The 22,786-nt window shown below is 33.0% G+C and overlaps 1 protein-coding gene across 1 annotated transcript in view; it reads left to right on the forward strand.

The window, feature by feature from the left end:
- LOC100650944 (lachesin-like) overlaps positions 1–18,983 on the forward strand; it is a 124,245-nt gene extending 105,262 nt beyond the window's left edge. Inside the window, exons 8-11 of the mRNA XM_048411658.1 lie at positions 1,917–2,054; positions 2,169–2,288; positions 5,808–5,975; positions 8,878–18,983. Of these exons, the coding sequence (XP_048267615.1) occupies positions 1,917–2,054; positions 2,169–2,288; positions 5,808–5,975; positions 8,878–9,173 (722 nt within the window). The 3' untranslated portion in view covers positions 9,174–18,983. The remainder of the gene's footprint in view (positions 1–1,916; positions 2,055–2,168; positions 2,289–5,807; positions 5,976–8,877) is intronic.
- Positions 18,984–22,786: the final 3,803 nt, after the last annotated feature.

The raw sequence follows: 22,786 nt of genomic DNA on the forward strand, positions 1-22,786 counted from the left end.
TTAATTAGCGATTTCCGTTGGGACGGCTAGCAAGCAGTTCGACGGTTTTACGGAAGTTACCTTTTCAGTTACAGTTTTCTCTGTGAGAATTATATGTAACTTATTTAGCGAGTTGCTTATCCACATTTTTGTTAAAGAAGATAAAAAGATAGTATTTGGTTTGGATGTAAATTTGGATGTGAAATATGTATGTATTAATCTCATCTTAATGTGCCATAGGATTATAATTATGTGATGTTATTTAGGATTTGTAGAGAAATTTTCTATTTGTTATAAGTTATAAAAGAACATGTAAAATGGTGAATTCGAATTCTCGCCATAAAAAACACTTTTATTGTCGCGAAGAAATTTAATTGTCATGGTTAAATAGGGCCACTATCTTAATCGATAAGGTGTAACATAGTTTCCTTAATTAATCCTTACGGACAACACCTTAAATAAAGAACAAAAACGACAGCCTGGAGCACATTTGTAAATTTTAGTAATGAAAATTTCTGTTTAACGACTGTAGATCTTAATAACATTGTTAACAGAGATTTTTATCCATCTCTAGATAGAGTCTTATGATCATTAATGAAACTATAGGAACGCACGATGTATGTTTGCTCCCAGCAAACGAGTCTATCATTTTCTGCTCCTATATATTATAGTTAAATGAGAAATTATGATTTTTGTGAAGTAACACACTCTTACATCTCAAAATTATAAGAAAGTTGACATTATCACGTGTTTAAGACACGGCAATACATATTAAGAATAGCATATAAGGATAGTTCGTTTCAGTGTATATTTTCGTTCGATATTTATTTCGATATTTTTACGTGTTTAAGACACAGCAATACACAATAAGAATAACATATGAGGATAGTGCGTTTCAGGGCAATATTCTCGCTGCCACAGAAAAAGAACAGGTGTAACCTGTTTATTACTGCAATACAACGCTTACATTAGGTATTTTGGTCAGTTTTCCTTATCAGTTTAAATATACTTTAAAAATAATTGAACGTGATGTTATCCTGAACGTGATCCTATTTCAAATTGGAGAATAAGTTTTAATTTTCAATGTCAAGATTTTTTCATTACCATAGCGATTTATTTTAAATTTATTTTAAAACTAAAAGTAACCTTGTTCGAAACTATTTGATGAACTGTAAAAACTAAAGTATAAACTATTAAGTCATAACACATTGTCAAGTATATATTTAAAGAAATTTTGTATGTTTCTTAAACTTTCATCTCCACGTAAAAATTCTCTATTCTTAAATTGTTAAATTCTAAATTGTTAAATTAAATAATATTCATAAATTGTTAATACAATGGTAAAGAATTTTCTTTTTAATTTTTTCTTATCGCCTCACCTCTGTCACAAAGACTATGAAAATTCAAGTTAAACTTCGCTCGGTAACTCGATCAGTGTAACTTAGAAATTATTAAGCAGCGTTCTTATATTATTTCATAGTACAAAATCTTTTAATTGCGTAAAATTAAACGGAAATTCCAATTGTATATATTAAAAACGATAGATATTAAATACATATGCATAATAATAAAATAAATCATACATGAAGTACCGCATAGTCTTCATTGTTATGTATTTTACACGTACAATACATAATAATATAGCGTGACTTCATTTTTTTTTTTTAATTTTCTGTTGCACTTTAAATTTTCGCCAAATGAATACCGTAATCTAGTTTTTATTCAACACACATTTGTAAGACTTATACTTTTGTAAGTAGATCTTTTACGCTTTATTAAAAATAAGAACGCGTCTTTTACGAAAAATAAAGAAAATATCTATTTTATTTGTGTACATGTATATTTAATTGTGTTATTTAATTGTATCGAAAATTTAATTGTAGAAAATTTCTTAATATTGGATTAACAAAATGTTTATCGCTTTTTATTTGGTTTAGTGACTTCAGTAAATGAGTACCACGGCGAAGAGCTAAAACTGACAAAGATCTCGAGAAACGAAATGGGAGTTTATCTCTGTATCGCCATCAACGGTGTGCCACCGGCGGTCAGCAAACGTATTTCTATCAACGTTCATTGTGAGTAATAGTGATTATCCTGGCCGATAATTTACTAATTTCTTTTGAAACGGTCGAAGAGAAATACACTAGTGTTCTACGTCTACAAACCCTATTTGAGATTCTGTTTCACAGTTTCACCGGTAATTCATGTACCTAATCAACTGGTAGGTGCACCTCTGGGTACGGATGTTGTCCTGGAATGTTTTGTCGAGGCTTCGCCCAAGTCGATTAATTATTGGGTCAAGGATAATGGTAATATTTCTCTGTTGGTTATTTAGCTTTGTAATTTGATGTGACTTTGCAAAAGCCTCGCCACGCAGATAGTTTCATTTTCCGAGTTGCGTGTAAACTTCGTCGTCTCTTTTCTTCACCTTTTCTATCGCTTTCATCGCTTTTCGAAGGTACCTTTCTCGCTTATGTTCTGCAACAATACTAACGCATATGCTGTTACGGACGAACAATTATAGGCGGAATTCACTGTAGTGGTACCAGTAGTACCTTGCGAATATTTGGGAAATTAGGGCCCAGCGGCGCAGCGGTGACATGCAAGGAGAAATTTGATTTCTACAATATATCCAAAAATTATCCATATCAGTGAAGTCATGCCCTTTGATATAAATAATCACCTACAATAATTTTAAGCACGGAAGTATTACAACTTTGATTTGTTCCGGCTACATTTTATTATATACAAGCTAATGAATCGTCACGAAAAGGGTGTCTCTCCTTGGAACATCAATAGAGAAGTACTAATAATTTTGTGCCTTAAAGGACACCATTTCGGTGAACTTTTCGAAAAGCTATTTGTTTCGATTGCGATGATTCTGAAGTACGTTACAAAGTTCAACATTTTGAACAACCTTTTTATGCGCAAAATATTCCACTGCTCGGCATTAGTTTCCAAGCTGTATTGATTTGGCAATCCGGATGCCGCGCCGTAAGGTGGCTGGCCAGCATTGTTTATATCAATATCAATAAGGAGATTCGCAGAGTCGACCAGTCGCTTCACAGCACGGTTGCTCGGATTAATATTAATATCAATACTAACCTAACCCATCTTGAAAACTAAGGCCGAGCAGCAGGATATTTTTCCGTGTATCTCGGAAACTAAGGCCGATCGCCGGTTTTATGTACAGGAAAACATCGTCCAGAATGTTAAGCTCTACAACTTATTTTAATATCATCGAAATCGGACTTTTCGATAAGTTCACAAAACTAGAAATTTTTTAAATTTTCTACGGTTTCTACACAAAATCACTACTGTTATTTCTTTAGTAATACTCTAACAAATGAGGATCTTTTAATGAGAGTCCATCACCGTGCATATAATGAAATGTAGTAAATAAAACAATATAGGAATGCGTGACGGCGGGTGATAAAGAGCAGTACTGTGTCGCGGTGCGAGACTTCTTTCTAGTAATGATAATAGGTACATATTCTTCTCTTGTATATTTATTATTTTTAAAATCCAATTGATTTATTCGCCTTGTATTTTGGTATTTTCATCAAATTTAATTATAATCATTTAGCATAATACTAAAATATTTTATCGCGTAATGGTAATATCTATGCAATAAATTCTAATATTCTTTATACTTGTTGAATTTTGTAAAATTATCTATCTGTTACAACAAAGTAATTACTGTGAAACGATGAAACTGTAGAAAAGAAGATATGTTGTAGAAATCAATTGTACGTCCGTAACAGCGTCGTATTAGTATTCCTTGCTGCAAGCCTTGCGGTGGACGGGTATAGGTACCCAATTGAAACCTAGCATTTATCTTTTATTGTAACACATATGCAGTACATAAACATGAGAGTTGAGTAAGATTGGGTAAAGTTCCGTGCGTATGCAAGATCAAGAAATGTCTGTTTCTATCAAAAATGGATATCATCAATGTATCGGGTTTGAGTTTGCATATATAGACAAATAAGTATAAGTGCTACATTTCGACCAGATCATTATATCCGACCGCTAATAACTATTATAATATACAGACATATACGCTGTCACGGGCACACAATAATAGGCAGAATTCACTGTAGTGATATCGATAAATTTTTGCGATTATCACGGAAACTATAAACGACCGACAGTTACATAAACAGGAAAAAGTTGTTCAAAATGTTGAGTTGTACAATATATTAAAAAATCGTCGGAATTAGGCGGAGCTCTTCTACAGTTTCACTTCGTGGAGCAAAACAAAATTAACATTTAACAATCCATTATTTTAATAATCCAGTTGGATTCATTACTTGTCGATGAATGTAAACGCTACATAGCTTTCATCTATGTATTTTACATCGATATATTTTATATAATATAAAATTCGGTATTCCATACCGATCGGTTTACATACCCTGGCGACGCATTTCAAATAGATACGCGGCTTCCAAGAAGCTAAAAAGTACTTTATGTTAAAAACGAGAGATGGAATCAGAAATATGTTCGCAGTTGAAAATTACTTTTCTACGGGAGAGTATCTTCGTTAGTTAAAATTAAGAGTATTAACTCGCACGATTTAAATAAAGCGGCCAGTAACATTTTATGGTCTTATTCTAGAAAGTAGAAAGAAACTTTCACGTAGGAAGAAACAGAGAAAGAACGCGTTTTCTCTTTCCTTAAAAGTTCTAATATTTTCATGCAGAGTTGACAAAAAGTTACAGACAATCGTGAGAGTGAATTACACTCGATCGTTCGCAAATATATTCTTCGAGCATTTGTAGTTCTGGCAGCAAACATGCTTTCGCTTCAGCGCAACTCCTACGGAGCTGTTCGTTCTAATGTATTCGTATGTAATTTTTACCTAACACAGAAAATCCAATGTATCCTTTTTCCCTATCCTATTTATGCATATATATATACACACATGTGTGTGTGTGTGCGCGCGTGTACAGGAACGTTTCAAACTGTAATAAAGAGACTCGTCAGAGGCTAAGAAGTGATTTTCGCATACTTTTATACGTCGTTACGTATTCTTTCTGCTTGTTTGTAATATTCTCAGGCTACGCCATATACTACGCCATATGTATTTATATAGATATACATACTACATAAGTACGCATCTTGTAGCCATGAATAGAATACGTGGTACTTACTTAATTTATTAGTACTAATAGTACCAATGACTTCTTTTCATTTCTCGGATTCGTATTAATCCAGTAATTATTTTTTTTTTCAATTCCAAATTTGTAGAGTTCTGTTCGCACGTTCGCAGTGATTTTTCTAATGAAAATATTTCTTACAGTACCCTTGTTATCATTTCTTATGTGGAGTCCAATTGTGATGTCATTGTAAAAGTAGAAAAACTGACTTCAGTAAGTTCGGTATAGCTTTTATCATGAATTAGAACACACCGTTAAAAATTCATATGGATTATCACTGGTATTCGTGTAGCCTTTTCTGATAATGATCTATATCGCAAACCAAATTAATCGTCAGGGTCGATTTCGGTGTAGACGGCGTAGAACGATGACGATCCAACAATAATTCGGGAAATGCATAAGTAGAAAAAACTATAGTGCATGATATCGCTTTGGTTACGCGTGGCAACAATCTCCATTACGAAGGATTGCAAGAATTATCCTATTCTTATTTATATTTTATTGTTAAATATAGATTAATTACCTTATTGTACATAAGCATATATATATAATGAGTGAAAATCTGCAGGTTTCTGTCAATATTCATACGATATGATTACAATACGTTTATTATGAGTAAATATATGCATATTCTGAATAAAAATAATATAAAATTTGTTTGCATAGCGATGATAATATCGAGTCAACAACATGACGTGCAGATGATCGAAAAATCAAAGTTCGAGGTCCGGATGGTGTTAACAATTCGCAATTTACAAAAAGACAACGTGGGTACTTACAAGTGTGTAGCCAAAAATTCTCTTGGTGATGTCGAGAGCAGTATTCGATTGTATGGTAAGTATGGCTGGAATTACATATCTACTTCCTATCAATTTTATAAATAGCTATGGTCACATTAAAATTGTTTATTCTTAGTTTTCTTAAGGTTAACATTCTTTTTTCATCATAAAAAAGATTTTTAACAAAATATTCATATTTTATTTATATGTATTTTGTTATTCTCTTGTCATTTTCTTTTTAATCGTTATTTCTTTGCTTTTTTTACATTTGCTTTTATTTACTTGTATTTCTTTGAACTATCGGTCCCAAAATTTTAACCTAACAAAATAAATTAATAAAAACGCGCTAATGTACAGAAATGCCCTTTTTTGGAATTATAGTACTTGTCGTGACTCGATCCTTTTTTGTGTGACTTTCGTATTCTCTTTGGCGATAGTTCTATCTCCGATAAATTATGAAATGTAGCTACTGTATTACACACATATATAAAAGTAAATGTATTTTCATCATTGTCATTAGGCTTCATTTTACACTGCAAGAAAAATTTAAAAGAAACGCCGAATCGAAAATTAACGACACGACGACAGTAATTGTGATCGTCGGACTGATACTAAGTAACGAGAAAAGATGAATGATTAGCTACATTCAAATAGCGTCGCACTTAACAAGACCAGCTGAAAGAATCGTTAAGCAAATCAAGCAAAGTAGGGCTTAGTCGGTTGATAGTTGTTACGCTCAATATCGGAAATTTGCCTCCGTTCTGATGTTATTACACGGCTGATAACAGCAGTCTAGGCGACGGATTAACGAATCTTTGCGGAATATCCAAGTGGAAATTGTTCTTGCTGGGTTGCATATTAGATAAAAGACTGATCGCGGTGTGATAGAAATAAGAAAGTGTTTCGCACGTTTCAAACACGCTCGCGTTTACAGGTATCCTCACTTTGTCATGGAATCCTCCAGAGGATTTACCCCCTGGCAGCATTCGGCTTCTTTCGGTCAATCCTTATCTTTTCGCATACGATCCTGAGGATTTCCCAATCGGGTCAGAGTCAGACTCAGGGGAATCACGAGCAGCCCGTGCACTTTGGTTCACTTCGGTCGCACGCTCGTGTCCTCCGTAAATCGTCACGAGAGCCTCTCGCGTTTTAGGAATCAATGTTGTTCCCTGACGCAGGGATTTACCTACTACTTTACTTATCGCACAGCGTACTGCAGTGTGCACATTCTTCTTTCTCGTGAGAGCATCGCCGATTATTCACTGCCACCATTCTTAATGCGCCAAAAATATTTTCTCTCCTCTCTCTTCCTATTCTGACGGAAAGTATCAACTGTCAAAATCGTTACTAACTTTTTGTACATAATAAGATAATTTTGCGAGAAATTTTTCACGTAAACTAATTACTTACCTTCTGAAAGATACTAGCGATTTTACCATACAAGCTGCAAAAAGGAAGATAAACGAGAAAACTATGACGTATGTCATGAAAAGTATGACTAGAAGTTTGATTAGTCAAAGTTTGTTAAGAATTTCATCTAATCGAAATGTTTTCTTCTTCTTGCCAGCCCTTCCCAAAATTTTGGTTTTCTCTGTAATTAATCAACTACAAAAATATTCTGTTTATCCACGATCACACTTTACATCGACCTTGTTCTTAATTCTCTCATGAAAATTATTGATTTCTTGTTAAAGTTTTTTTATCGATGAAATAGGTATCTCTAAATAACAACAATTCGATGTATTATAATCATCACGTACGAAATCTCCGATGGAAAAATAAGAATCAAGTTCAATACGTAATTCTTCAGTTATCGATCATGTTAAAGGAAAAATTTGCTGTGAGCTTGATTATTCAACCATTCGCGGAGAGACGAATGAGAGAGAAAGCACGTCAATGCGAGTTCCCGTTACGATTAGATAATCGACGCCACGAACTGATCGATCCCCTGATTTCAGTTACGATAATAGGGGTGGTTCAAATGAGCTTACATTGAATTAACAGATATAAATTAATGTTTACTCCAACAACTTTATAAGAAATCTAATTACACTGATATGTATGTATAAGTTAAGTAAGTGATTGATTTAAGAGTAGAAACGCGGTAATGACATGTTGACTATTCTAACGATGAAGAATAAGTGAGGTAAAAGTGACGATGCTGTGTCGGAGGAAAGCCAGCGATGGGTGTGTCTAACGCAAGGGACCATTGGAATTGTTAATAACAATTTTGGTTGGGAAAGTATTTTTGGTTGAGGGTAGTAGACATTGCTTCTGATTGGATAAAAGAAAGTTGGTAGACTAGGAAAGGTCTTAGCGGCCCTCGACAGAATGTTGCTAGTGTGAAGTATCATACGTGAGAAAAACTAACTTTCTCGTGTCTGCGCATAGTAAACAATAAGCTTTAGACACGAGTCAGTAAAGAGATGTTGGTTCGGTTTGAAGGACTTTAGCTAGAAAATTCCTGAGATTTATAATAGGTTCTTAAGACTATCGAGGGTACGCAGTGAAGATGTGCGGACATCTGGTTGCCATCTTGCCCGCGGTATGTGGTCTGGTCTAGGTAGAGTGTCGCCCGACGTAACAAAGCTTTTTACGTACATTAAATATTAGGAATATTAATAATAAAAATATCAAAGTCTTGTTATTGACTGTCGCAAATAATAATAATATTTGAGTGATTTTTTTGGATGAGTTTAAATGTGGAAGAAAAGGTATGGTAAGTGTTGCAAGCATAAATTTATCATTCGAGGAGAGTTAAATCTCTCATCTATTCCTTCTAGACAATTTTTCATTGCACAAGTTATTCTTAAAAATGTACCAGAATTTTTCATTCTAAGAATTTTAATCTCTTACATTTGATAAAATTCAAAGGAAAGTAAAACTATTTTTTCCTTTCAACATTATTTTCTAAAAAAGTAACTAAAATGAAATGCCTTTTCTGGTATTTATTTCAGAAATTTCAGGGCCTACAAAAACTCAAACAGTTGCTCGGCCATCTTTTTACGATGAAGAGGATGAGACTGTCTATGGTTCGGCAGAAATCGAGAAAATGGAGAACAAACCTCTATCCGTGGACAATACGATCAGTGGACACGTAGGATATCCATCGGTTGCAACTCCAGTGCCGACCGTAAGGATCGGTAAGAAGAGGCCAACAATCAGCGCCAATTCTAACGCGAACCATCGTCGACAAGCCTCTGATCTCCTCATCATTCTAATGCTGATCATTGCTTGTGAGAGATGTCAGTGAACAAACAGGCAGATAAAGGTTTGGAAAATCTGCTGTTATTAGATATAGGGTATTGATATCGTAATAATGTAAGAAAGAATTGATGTACGATGCGCTTTATTTTACATTAATTCTGTGCAGACCAAGCACGTATTCACATTCCTCAGTGACTTATTCTTACATTGTAATTTTGATAAGAGAGCAAAGATGAATTGATTTTGGCAAATCGGTGAAACGATGGAAGGATTTGGATTAAAATGAGATTACGTTGCAATGCGTTGTACGTACAACGGATAGGAACAAGATTTTGAAATTGGGAGATTGTGAATGAAAAACCTTTCAAGACATTAAACGAATTTATATTAAGATCGTGTCTGTGAAAGAAATATCCTATAGAGAAAAGGAGATATCAGTAGTAGCGTAAGTTTTATTCATCGAACAATTAATAATTTTGAATTTAATGCTCAAATTATAAAAAAATGTAGGTGAACTTGTAGAATCGTTTTGTCCTCTCTGATTTTAATGATTTTTTAATATGTTGTAAAGTTCAATATTTTGAAAATTTTTCCCTATACATATAATCATCGGTCTCGTTTGGTTTCCGAGATATTTATATTTATATTTATAGTTTCCTAGCAAAAGTCTGTAGATACTACTACGATGTATTTCTATCTATAGTTATGCGTCCGTGGCAGCATATGCGTCAGCATTGGTTGTCGGTCACGTATCTTCTGTTTATATACGAGAGTCGGGCGAGTTTAAAGCCCTTGTGCACAACTGCATATGTGAGGCTGCAAGAAATGTCTATAATAATTCATTTAAAAATGAATATTATCAATTTATTGAGTTTAGGTTTTGATCTGGTTTAGTTTTTTTTAATCTGGTCATTGGGAGATGGCCGACAACGATTGCGTGAAATAATAACAAATTAATTATAATAGTAATAGGCGAATGAATAATTGATACTATTTTATGAAATCAAACAATCGTTATTAATTCACGCGAACTTAGACGTAATACATTGACGATATTCACTTTTAATTGAGTTATAAGTTAGAGCAAAACATTTCTTGCAGCGTCGCATATGCATATTGTACACGGGGCCTTTAACCTTGCTAATTCTTGCTCATAAACAGAAGATAAGCTGCCGATGGCCGGCAACTTATGCATCGTTGCGATAGACACACTATTATAAGTAGAAATACATTGTAGTGGTACCTGCAGTTGTTTGCGAATGTCTCGTAAACTATGTCAGATCGACGGTTATATGTATAGAAAAAAGTGTTTAAAATGTTGATTCCTCTAAGATATTAAAAAATCATCAGAATCGGGTATGACGGAACACCTATAAATTCATCAGAATGTGCATATACATATGTAATGTGCTTTATATCCCATGACATTTCTGTCATGAGGTTCATACTGTAGACGTATTTTGTGGAGATAGCAAATAATTCTAGTAGCCACTTATTTGTTTGAAAACATCTTTTGTAATTAGTTTTAAGAGCAATTTAATAGTTTTATGGTGGTGTTAGAAAATCTTAAAGACTTTGGGATATGAAACCACCATTAGACGTTTTATTCTAATTGATAACTGATAAATTATTTCTTAAATATGCCCATAATTGGACTATGTTTTTATATTTCTGTAATCAATAGTCACTTCTAAGTAAGTAAACTTTAATATAAAATGATACGTTTCGTATCCTAAGATTGAAATGGTAGGTTCCTTTAGTTTATTCTTTTTTTGCAATTAAATATTCTATTCATACAAATTCAAACAAATAAGTCTAAGTATCCCAAAGTGCTGCAAAATGAAGACTGTTATTAAAAAAATGACGCTTTGATACGTGCAGATGTGTGAAATCCGTGATTTACATTTTAGAGAAAAATCTAAAAAATTTTCTTGTTTTTGGTACTTGAAAATTTCTGAAAATATATCTCCTATAAAGGAAGATTCGTGAGATTGAGAAAAGATATTTCCCATTATAAAATGGTATATCGCTTAACTTTTACGTGACTAGTAGTCTACGAACGGACCACGGAATTTGTATTTTTATGTGAGTGGTATAATGTGTTCTATGCTATAAACATGGGCTTGCATTCTGCTTTTTAAGATCGTCGTCGTTCGAACGTTTCTTAACGCGAGTAAATAATGAAATTAAAGTAGCTACACCCTAAATTGTAGACAGCCCGAGATAAATGCAAATGTGGACAATCTAACTCGAGCATATAAGTATGTTTCACATATGTATGTATGTATTACATAGGTAAGTAACAGAGAAAACGAGACACGTGATTTGCAAGCGTATAGTGAAACGAGATGTTAAAGCTTTACTTTGAGTGAAAACAAAGTGGATAAAATGGTTATATTAATAAGATCATTCATACAGATATATGCGAATGTTATGTTTGGATCGATCTGATTATTCGTATCGATATGTATCCTGTTTCGTTTACTCGTTGAGAAAAAAGTGAGACTTTAAGACTTTTATAAGGTCTGTCATAGAGAATGCTACACATAAATATACGATACGATTGCATCGCGAATGTTCAATAAAACTATTGGATATATAAAAGCTATATCCTCGTTTCATACCTACACGAAAAATTTCATAAAAATTTATTTTTCTGGAATATTTTTAGCTCGTAGAATTTGATATCTTTAATAGGAAAAAATTTCTTTCCTACAAATCCCTGTTCCTTTATCAAATTAATACACAAAAGTCGTGTAAAAGTTTAGTTTTCTAACTAATTAGTTTTCTAGAAATTCATTTGATTTAAATTCGGTACACTTTGTGAAAATCTTGATACTTTAACAACTTTAATCGTGAGTAATTTAAAGATTCATCGTTATCACCATTATCAATCCTTGTCATTCTACGCTCTGATTAAATTTATACAATAATAATGACTAATCTAAAAACTCTGAAAAGACACGATCCTGTTAATTTTGAACATGGTAATAAGCTAGCGAAGTAGAAAAGGTTTGAAACGACGATGTAAGAATAAGAAATTTAAGAGGAAACAAAGCAAGGAAGGGTAGAAGAAGATAAAATCTACAATCCTGGCAACATATAGACACGCATACACATATGATACACATACGTTATATTCACAAAACAAACTGCCAGGTGAGTACTTTTTATGTCAGTTTCAACGGCAATAAATTCGCGTGATGTGCATGTATATATGCTTGTACACGTATCTATGTATCATACACACGCAAGCTTGCACGTGTACATGTGTGTGTGCATATTGACACGTCAGGGTAACTAAGTTATCTGTATATGTAAGTAGACCTCGTAAGCAGCAAGTATTAATAGGGTGTATCGCGTTTTTAATCACTGTCGGCGGTAGCTTTTTATGCGTTGAGTATCAAACATCTTGGCCAAGCCGGATGCTTTAACAGACGGATTCCTTCGGTCGGACCAAATGATTTTAGGCATCGCGTATATACGTGTATCTATGTATATGTACACACACTCGTTCACGAACGACAGATCGAATCTTGATTAGGTACGTGCGATCTGTTGATTTAACTACATCAATTTAACGTTATTATATCTTTGTTTAGAAATAAACGTATACATCTTTTCGGAATATGATACACTGGATAATGACATTATTTTAGATAGTGCACCATTTATGTGAATAGTTACGATTAGGTAGTGTTGTTGTACATTTGTCTTCCCATTTAATCGCCTTTGGTAAAAACCAAAATATTTACATTTTCGTAACTAATTGATTTTTCCATCAATACTTACAATAATCTTTTATTTTCTTTTTTTTTTATTTTCCGCATTAAAGTCGAGTTCTTCCATCTGCCATAAACTTTATAAATGAATGAATCGCGAGTCAATAGAACCGGTTCGGAACCAGTTCACTGTTTAATCGCATTGCAAACTTTCATATCGAAAAGATGAATGAAAAGGTATGAGTATGTGCATGTTAAAATGAAAATTTTCATTTGCGCTGCCTCGATTCGTTTGAAAACGAAGGTTTTCTGAACTTTGTTATCTAAAATATAACGTAGATCTATTTACAAAATAATACCTTTGAACAATAATTTCACTCCTTCTAACAATGCATATATGCTTTCGCATATTTCTAATAAAAAAGTTCGCAGACGACAACTTATTGGTAATCCTTTTCTATATTCATACAGATCGCACGGACCCTCATCGAGGATCCCGTTTGTTCGTTCATTCCTTCTAAATTCTAGATGAAGAGACATAGCGAGTATATTGTGTTTTCTGTAAATGTGCGAATCCTGCTTTTTCTGAAGGATTTTTGTCGAATAGAAACAGGCGGCAATGGTAAATGAGCGTGAAAAAGAAAGATATGCGTGATATTTTTGTATATATTTTCGACCATTGATAGCGCTTTCTTTTGTGTTTCCTCCCGTTAATTGTTATTTATCGACGCGGAAAGTTCGGTTTAATCCCTTCGTATCAGCAGGAAGAAGAATGAGAGTAGGAAGGAAAAGACCTTGTACAGCTAGTTGAAAATCGTGTAATCGGGATTAAAGCGTGACAAGTTTAACGTCTGATTATGACTTCGCGTCATCGGACGCTTCTGACACGACAGTTACTAAATAGATGAATGTCCTCCAGATTTTTCGGTTCTTGAACCTCGAGATTTCTTCGTCGAGAGGCTGCGTAGATACTTCTCTACTGTGCTATTTCTATCGCTAGAGTAATTTATTTTTTTAGAACGTTTAAGCGTTTTTTTCTTTTGAAGGTAACGTCTTGAAGATTTAAAGAAGTTCCCAAGTCCTCAAATCAAATGGTTCATGGCTAACATCGAAACGTTACTAGGGATTAGAAGTAGGCTAAAAACACTTTTGCACAATAATTTGAACATAATTGAAAAGATGCAATGATACACGCTTTGGTTCCTAATATTATAATACGCATATGTACTTGCATGATATCGCGGTAAAAAAATTTTCCTTTTTTACCATTTAACAGCTAGGATGATAACTATGAGGTGAGACTGAGAAACTCAGAAATTATTGGTACGTTAATTGACTCTTTTTTCGTGTTACAAGTATTATATGTCATACATTGTCTGATTTCTTTATGTTATTTTATAAAAAGTGATAATTTATCATTTGTTTATTTGTTGTTGTTGTTGTAGTTATAAATATCATTTCTAAGAAGAATGTTATATTAAATTATAAATAAATATATTACTAAACTGTTACTTCTTGAAGTTGAAAATAGATAAAATGAATTGTCGTATAAAGGAGAAAATGATAGTACTCAAAAAAGATTTCACAATCAGTATCATGATATCATTAGAGACGACATTCAATTTACTGAGCTACCAAATGACACTAAAAATTTACATGATAATCCCTTCTGATTCCTTAAACGCTATTTTTTCGTAATTTACTTATTATTCTGTTTTGTTCTGACTTCTGTTGTTTATAAATCAATTAATAATTGATTTCTTTTATAATTTATATCGTTGCAATATCGCGTTTTGGAAAAGTAATGACACGATTCGTAAAATTGGATTGTTCTCGTTAACATGCACCATATTTATTGGATTTATGACTGATACAACTCGAAAGTAGGTTAAATATTTTAACATTTGCTTTGTTTTCAATGTTAATCAAACATATTTTTCATTACTCATTGTTCATTGTTCTTCCGTAATAATGGTATAATATTACGCATGTAAATTTTACAATTGAATAATTCAAAACAAAATGATTCAAAGCAAAATGATTCAAAATTGTTAACCGGTACTGTATTTCCGAAAAATCCACTTAGGTATATCTTCTAAATATTATCATTTCTGAACTATTCTATGTTAACGTAACATCAATGGGAAGTTCCTTGTCCTATGTTGTTTTGCACGATACATTTCCCTGCAGGCTGTCCAAGAATTCCCCAAGTTTATGAGTTCAGCCATCAAGAAAGCTAACGTGGCGAGGCGTGTCGACTAAAAGGAAGAGAAAGAATTCGGTCATCGCAGGGAATTATATGGGCGGAATCCGGCTTTAAGGACTACGCGAAGAAGATCTTAGTTCCTTCATAAATAAACACAACTGTCCGAACAGCTGGCGCGGACGTAATTCATCGCGAATTAATTTAAGGGCCGGCCCCTTCTTCTTTACCCCGGTTTTCGCGCCGCTATTCCTTATGCCTTTCCTTCTCCTCCGCCACTGGTACTTTCATTAAAGGTCTGCCGGCACCATTTGGTGGCTCACTTTATGCTGATTTTATTTCCTTTCTTTCGAGAACTCGAGATCCACGGTAATTGTGCGGTATTATTACCCCCGCGCCGGCGTAATGGTCTTGTGAAATATGGCCCATCGAACGAGCCTGTACACCATTGCACGTCGTCAACAGGATATCATAGCCCGCTGAAAATCATCAACGTTGATCCCAGTAGTCCTAGAGGATTCTATCTTCTCGATTACTTTCGTTCGATTAACAATTTATTTTCTTCCGCCTGTGTCCAAGGATGTTCGTGGTTATCCTAATGAAAACCTTTTCTTTCCAAAGCGGGTTTCGTAGATTTTCAGACAGGTAGGTCGATGGTCTTTAAAGCTCTATAAAATTTGCCTCAAGTCGTTATTTACTCACTTAGCAAATACTGAAGACGGCGCACGGCGCGGCACTTTGCTTTGTCATCTAGAAATTTGCTTTGGAATTTAACCTGTGTTAAGTATATGAAATAGTTGAGGTTCGTTTTTGCGAAAAATCAGAATTTTCGATTACTTTCGTTAAAAACTAGTAGTCAATCGAGTGAAATGAAGTTTGGTTTCTATTCGATAGATTTACTGAATCGAATGTAATAGCGTGAAAAAGAAATTCATGAAATTTCGCTTTTTAAGTTTTCTGACATTAAAAGCTTAAGGAGAAAGTTTGTACATCGGTACGAAATAATTGTGAATATTTCTTAGTAAATGTATATCGCGAAAAAGATTTCTTTTCATTCGAAATTTGAAATTAACACGAAGCTCATAATATTTCAAGTCTCGACGTTATATTCACATTTTTTCTGACGATTTTTTTGTTATCGAGGACAATATTTCTAGGTAGACCTTTAAATACAGTCTCTGTGCTCGCCTAGAGTGAATGATTTGTTTGCCACTCGATTTAAGAAAACTTACATTTTACACATTCCTTTCAAATATTGTCTATCTTTGTTTTTATTAGAATTAGTAAAAGTCGAATAAATTGAAACGTGAAATTATGTACAAAATAAGGTACAAACCTTTCATACCTAATAAATGTTATAATTAAAAAGTACGCTAAGGAGCAACAGTTTAATCGTTTCTTGAGATTTCTGCGCAGGATTTCAATTATTTATTTACTTAAACCAATTTTTCAACATTTACTTAATAGTGTGTTTTTAAGAGCTTCTCAATGTTGTCAAATTCAATCTCTACCTCTCCGATATTTCCTAATTGTAAATAACTTCAAAATAGTTTACGGAAGTTCAATACGATATTAACCAAGATAAATGCCTATTATCGATCAGGGAGACAATTACAATACATTCTTCACCCTTACCGTCCTAGGACAATAATCTTGAATGGAATGTTCGAAGCTTGCCACGTTGGTTGGCATGTCGCTCGCACCTGTCGACCAATGATTCAAATAAGGCAAAAAAATCAAATTAACAATACTGCTATTTAGGTATTGAAATTAGGACTGTCACTTTTAACGTTCATCTATACTTTCCTATGTTTATACACACACATAGTTAAAGTGTAAGATGCACAGTGGACGTATGCACTAATCAAATCTCCTCGAGCAACGAACATGCTCGATAATTCATCAACGAATATACAGAATGCATTACATTTTCTGACAACATGTTACAATTAATTAAAATAAAATGATACTTGAATCACATTACCAAGAAAATTATTAAAAAGTTATTTATTCTTAAAACGTGTATTTATCGTATATATCTGCAAAAAATATTCGCTTTTATCATGGTGTTGCATTTTTTTATCATAACACAGTGCGCTAAAAGCGAGTATAACCATCCTATCTATATGTAAAACATGTGTTTTCTCATATGTTTCTCCGCTACATGCAAATAATAAATGCATACGTTTACCAATGAGCGTACACTTTAACTATACTCACGCTTTAACTCCAACATATCTTCCTAAACATATCTTTCCTTCGGCAATTACAGACGTAGAAGACTTATTTTTCTGTAATTATAAGCGTCTACAAAGAAAGATCGAACGTATGTAAGTATTTATTTTTAAGAATGTCTCATAGCATATCGAAGCAACACTTGTATGTATCTCTAGGTGATCATCGAGTGATTCTCATGTCTGACCATTCACGCTCTGTCTCTACTTTTGAATTCTCTTGTAAAAGAAGACAATATCCACGCGTAAGTGAATTTTGCATGATTGAACTAAAACTAAAACAATAACAAGGAATTTTGTAATGAAACAGAAAAGGGCAAAGAATAAGTTTATGTTGCACATGTGAGGAATAATTTATATTATATAAAATTCTACTTAGATAAATGTACATATAATTTATAGAAGTCGTAGTTCTGCAATTTGCATGTGAACAAACAAACGAGTAACAGAATGTATGTTATAGGCAAAAATAATACGAACAATCAGAGGATCCAGTATCCGAGTTTCTTCGTCGATAAAGACTAACCGACATCGATTACCCAGTAGCCTCTGTTCAATCGAGTTTTATTCTTTAATCGAATTTCACTTTTGTTCAAACTATTAGTTTTACTGTTTGTATGTCTAAGAAATCTAAGAAGTTTGAAAGTCTAAGGGTCTAAGAAGAATCCAAGAAGTTTAAGTGATTCAAGTATTCATCAAGAAAAACAAAAGAAGGTTAATCAACATGGGTTCTAAAATCGGTACTTTTAATGCAAAATATAATTTGTATGTACCTTCCGCGAAGGTTCTTAACCAGCTTGATTTATGTAAAATAATGTAAATTACAACAATGAAAAAATAATAACAATAATAATAGTTTGAATTCATAATACATACATCGAATCAATGGAATTTTGTACTATTAGCGCCTTCAAAGACTTACAAACCTAAAAGAATGTAAGAAAATTTGTTTTCCAAAGATATCGACAAGTATTATAAGTTAAAAAAACGTTGATAACCATAGTGATAAATCTTGCGGAATTTGACATAAAGTGGGCTCATCCGACTCTCTGACTACATATCGGGAGAAAGCCTTTTTGTATGATACATACTGGAATAATCTTTGCCTGTAACATATACATACGAACAAGTACACGAGCCGGATCTTTGAATCGTCCTTAGCATCTGTAATGTCTAACCCGTGTCAAGGAGGATTATTTATACATCATAGTCAACTCTGGATGATGATCTGAAAGCTGACGCTTTAAATCGTTTTTCCGATTATTACACTAGACAAGAATCTGCCGTATGTACATTATCGCAATCAATTGATTATTTTTTATATTAATTATTATTTTCTCCATTCCTTCGAAATATTTAATTGATCAGTTATTGGATTATCTATAGGCACGACAGCGAATTCATACTTACGTATATTAGAGAGGACTATAAAGTTAATTGCAATAGGCCCCGTTGCCTGCCGCGGGATTTGTTCTTATTTTTTCCGCAAAAGGAAAAATCTTCACGAAGAAGAAAGAGAGAGAGAGAGAGAGAGAGAGAGAAAGAGAGAAGTTATTTTATGACTACGAAGTCTGAAGCGAATTTTTGCGCGACTAGAATTGTACAGTAACTTGTACAAGTTTCTCGTTGGTTAATACTAACCTTACCAGGGCCGGTCAAATGACCGACTTCAAAATTTAATTAAAAATTGTACGTTCACTGTTACTTCTTTTGTTCGTCTAACTTTATGTAAATTCCTGTATTAGCTGATTAATCAATTTTTCAATTTTTGTTAATATAAGAATTTACATAAAGTTGGATGAAAGAAAGAAATAACAATGAATGTACAATTTTAATTTAAATTTTGAAACCGGTCATTTGACCGGCCCTGGTAAGGTTAGTGTTAACACATAGCTTTCTGTCTTTTCTTTCTATTTAATTTTTCTTATTTTTCTTTGGTTGTTGTTTCGAAACTTGTTGTTAAAAGAAAAGAGAATATTTGATGCGACGCGACGAACGTTGCAAATCCATGGCTTCCATGTATTAACATTTTTCTATATAACGAATATGACGATAAATGCAGCGAACGAACATATTTAAGGAAGGAAATAAAGTTAATGTAAATCATCGATGGCAAAAACATCTTCAATGTTCAAACATTCGAGATATTGGAGAGTTTTCTTCCCAACGAATATAGTTATGTACACATCCCATTGAAAGAGGTATTTAAATATTGTTCGAGTTCTTTCCTTCAGTTTTTCCCAGTTTCTTTTTCAACAAAATGCATAATTTTATATACGTATGTAAGTGCATGCGAAGTAAATGAGGGTATGTATTTACTTTTCTTTGTTTCGTGTTTCGCTTGTGAAATGGGATGCAATGAAATTACGTATGTAATGATTAATTGCACGGATGGCGAACATTGCAGAGATCGTAAACAAAATTTTTGTCGGTAAAGAAAAAGAAATTGATAGGATTTCGATAATTCGGGCAGTATAATAATTAAATTACAGTATGAGACGAAGTAATTGATAATTTGTTGGGATCGTTGAAATTACAAGTATTTTGCTATCCGTTGATTGAGAATGAACGTAATATTCGGATGTGCATCCATCTGTACTCGATATCTGTTTATCAAACATAACAATTAAGTCAATCGCAATTTTCATAGGGTATGATAATGAAGATTCAATTACTTTATATTATAACATTTATTTCGTGAATAATGTTCGATTAATGACATTTGTTAGGTATAATTATAACTGATCCTTTAATTTGTCAGCGAAAAAAGGAAACAAGAAATACATAATTGATTGTATAAATGAAACAAGCAAGCGTACGGTCCTATTAGTCTGACAATGCAATGTATGTATATTAGGTGTGTACGATAATTTTATATACCCACTCGTGTCGTAACGGCCGATTTCTCTGCAGGAAGATGGCAAAAATTATCGACGAATACAGAACTCTGTATAAAAGATATAGAATGATGCAACGGAATCCTGTAAATATTTGTGAATACATATATTGTAGTCAGTATCAGGAAGAAATAAAGACAGAGACATACTTCGTATGTCCCATATGAAGCTGTACGATATAGATTATTTCGTTACCTTTTTCTTTTTGTCTTTTTGCTGTATTCACCTAATTAGGTTACAATTACGTTACGACTGCTAGTCGTAATTTTATTTTTTACATTTTACTATTTTACATTTGATTTTTTTCAAAATGTCATTAGTTTCAGTAACTATCGATACTTATCGTAATTTGAATTTAGTTCCATGATATTGAATGTAAAGGAAAGAAGGATAACAGAAGGTGATCAAATTTTATGCAGCCCAGGCACCAAAAACATTTATAGGACATCATTCTAGGGTTTCAAGGAATTATAAAAGCACAATTTTTTACCGGCAATATGATGGGAAAATTATAAAAAAGCAGTTGAAGTATGAAGTGAACAGAGCGAAAAATTGGTAATTGTTAACTTCGATTATAATTTTATAACAAATGCATGAAATTAAAAAATTCAAATGCTATTTTGTAGATAAAAGTTTGTCTTTATATCATACGTTGAAAATAATTGGCAATAATATCTTTTAATATTACATTTATTCGGAGGAATATATTCGTAATTGTACTATGATTTACCTAGTAAAGGAAACTGTAATGTATTAACTCCTTCCGGTCGTAATTGCGTAAGATATAGGCCTCTCGTAACACTAAACAATATTTTGTCAAAATAGATAATATAGAATATTAGTAATAGAAGAGAATAGTAGTAGTATAGTAAGTAGGATAGTAATAAAACTAAGAATAACAGAAGTTCACTAAATAAAACTGAAACATGGAGAAAAACCAATTTTTCCATTTCGAGATACTATATCTTCCTGCTAATCATTTGTTTCTAATTCACAAGATAAATACGTGTGCCTTTTGCATTGTGACAATATTTTATGTCGACTAAATTGTTTATTTTGTTTATCTATTTATTTTATGTTACACATCCGATTAGGATATCTGTGATTATAAAAAATTGCGAAATTGTAGAAAAGTTACTTCCTTTCCGATTTAGACTTTTGAATATGTTGTAAACTTAACATTTTGAACAATCTTTTCCTTTTGGTACATGTAACTGATATGAATCGGTCGGCCATAGCTTTCGAGATATTTACAACAAACTATGGATACCACTACCGTGAATTCTGCCTATAATTATGCATCCGTCGCAGTGTTTGTAACAGCTTCTGTTTACGTATACAAGATTACGTAGGGTGAGGTTGGATAAAGCTCCGTACACAACTGCAAATGTTATAATTCAATTAAAAATGAATATCATGAGTGACGGTATTGGGAGTTATATCTTCTCAATCCAGGGAAGGCGACCAACAACGCTTGTATGAAACAATAACAATTTTCCTATTTCATGAAATAACATTAATTAAATGCCTAGCATTTTTCTAATTAATTTGTTACTATCTTACGAGAACGCTGACAGCCGTCCCGTGGATTAAAAAATCGAATTGAAACCCAAACTCAATACATTGATGATATTCATTTTTAATTGAGTTATAATGGACATTCTTACAACCTCGCATACACAGTTGTGTACGGAGCTTTATGCACGCACAACTCTCATTGTTGTCGTATATACCATAAAAAAAAAAAAAAAAAAAGGTAATCGGCAACCAATGCTAACGTGTGTGCTGTCACAAACACACAACTACAGGCAATATTCACTGTAGTGAATTGTAGAAATCACGACCGACCGAGTGTTACATGTATAGGAAACAGTTGTGCAAAATGTTGATTTCCACAAAATATCCAAAAATCATTGAAACTAGAGAAGAAGTAACTTCTCTATAGTTTCATCTAAAAAAAACTGATGTGTAATTTAAATCTATTCCTTTGAAACAAAGAAATTTCTATGCTGTATTTTACCAATCTGTTGATACCAGTATTAAAGTAATGAGATATAACCGAACACCGAGAGAATGTTCGATGCCTCTTCATTGATGGTAAGTAACGAATAACTGAGAATGTATTTGGAAATAGTAATTTTATTCTTTTAGCTTTTGCTTACATGTATATGTAAACATCAAGTGTATTAATTAATACACTTAATACTAATAAAATATTAAGTGTATGTCAATGCGGTGTGAGATTGGTAACGGAAGAGAATAAAACAAGTAAAAATAAAACGGAAAAATAAAGTCGTAGCAGCTGATCAGGTTTATTCATATGTATCAGAAATGAAGCGAAACGAAATCAAATGGAAGAAAATATGCGTAAGGTAGGTATCAATTTTATATTTTATATTACATTTATTCCACAGAGATATTTATCGCAAAAGGAACGTACTTCTTGAAGTAACAGAGAAAAATGATAGATATCGTTTTCATTTGAATTTAATGAAATATTTTTATACGCGTTTTCTGGGTTTTACATTCTGTTTGGTATGCGTCTGCCGATAGATCGATACAGTCCAGCAATTTGATATCGGATACACATGTGAAATACGTGC

This window comes from Bombus terrestris, chromosome 14, assembly GCF_910591885.1.
Source record: "Bombus terrestris chromosome 14, iyBomTerr1.2, whole genome shotgun sequence".
Classification (NCBI taxonomy): domain Eukaryota; kingdom Metazoa; phylum Arthropoda; class Insecta; order Hymenoptera; family Apidae; genus Bombus; species Bombus terrestris.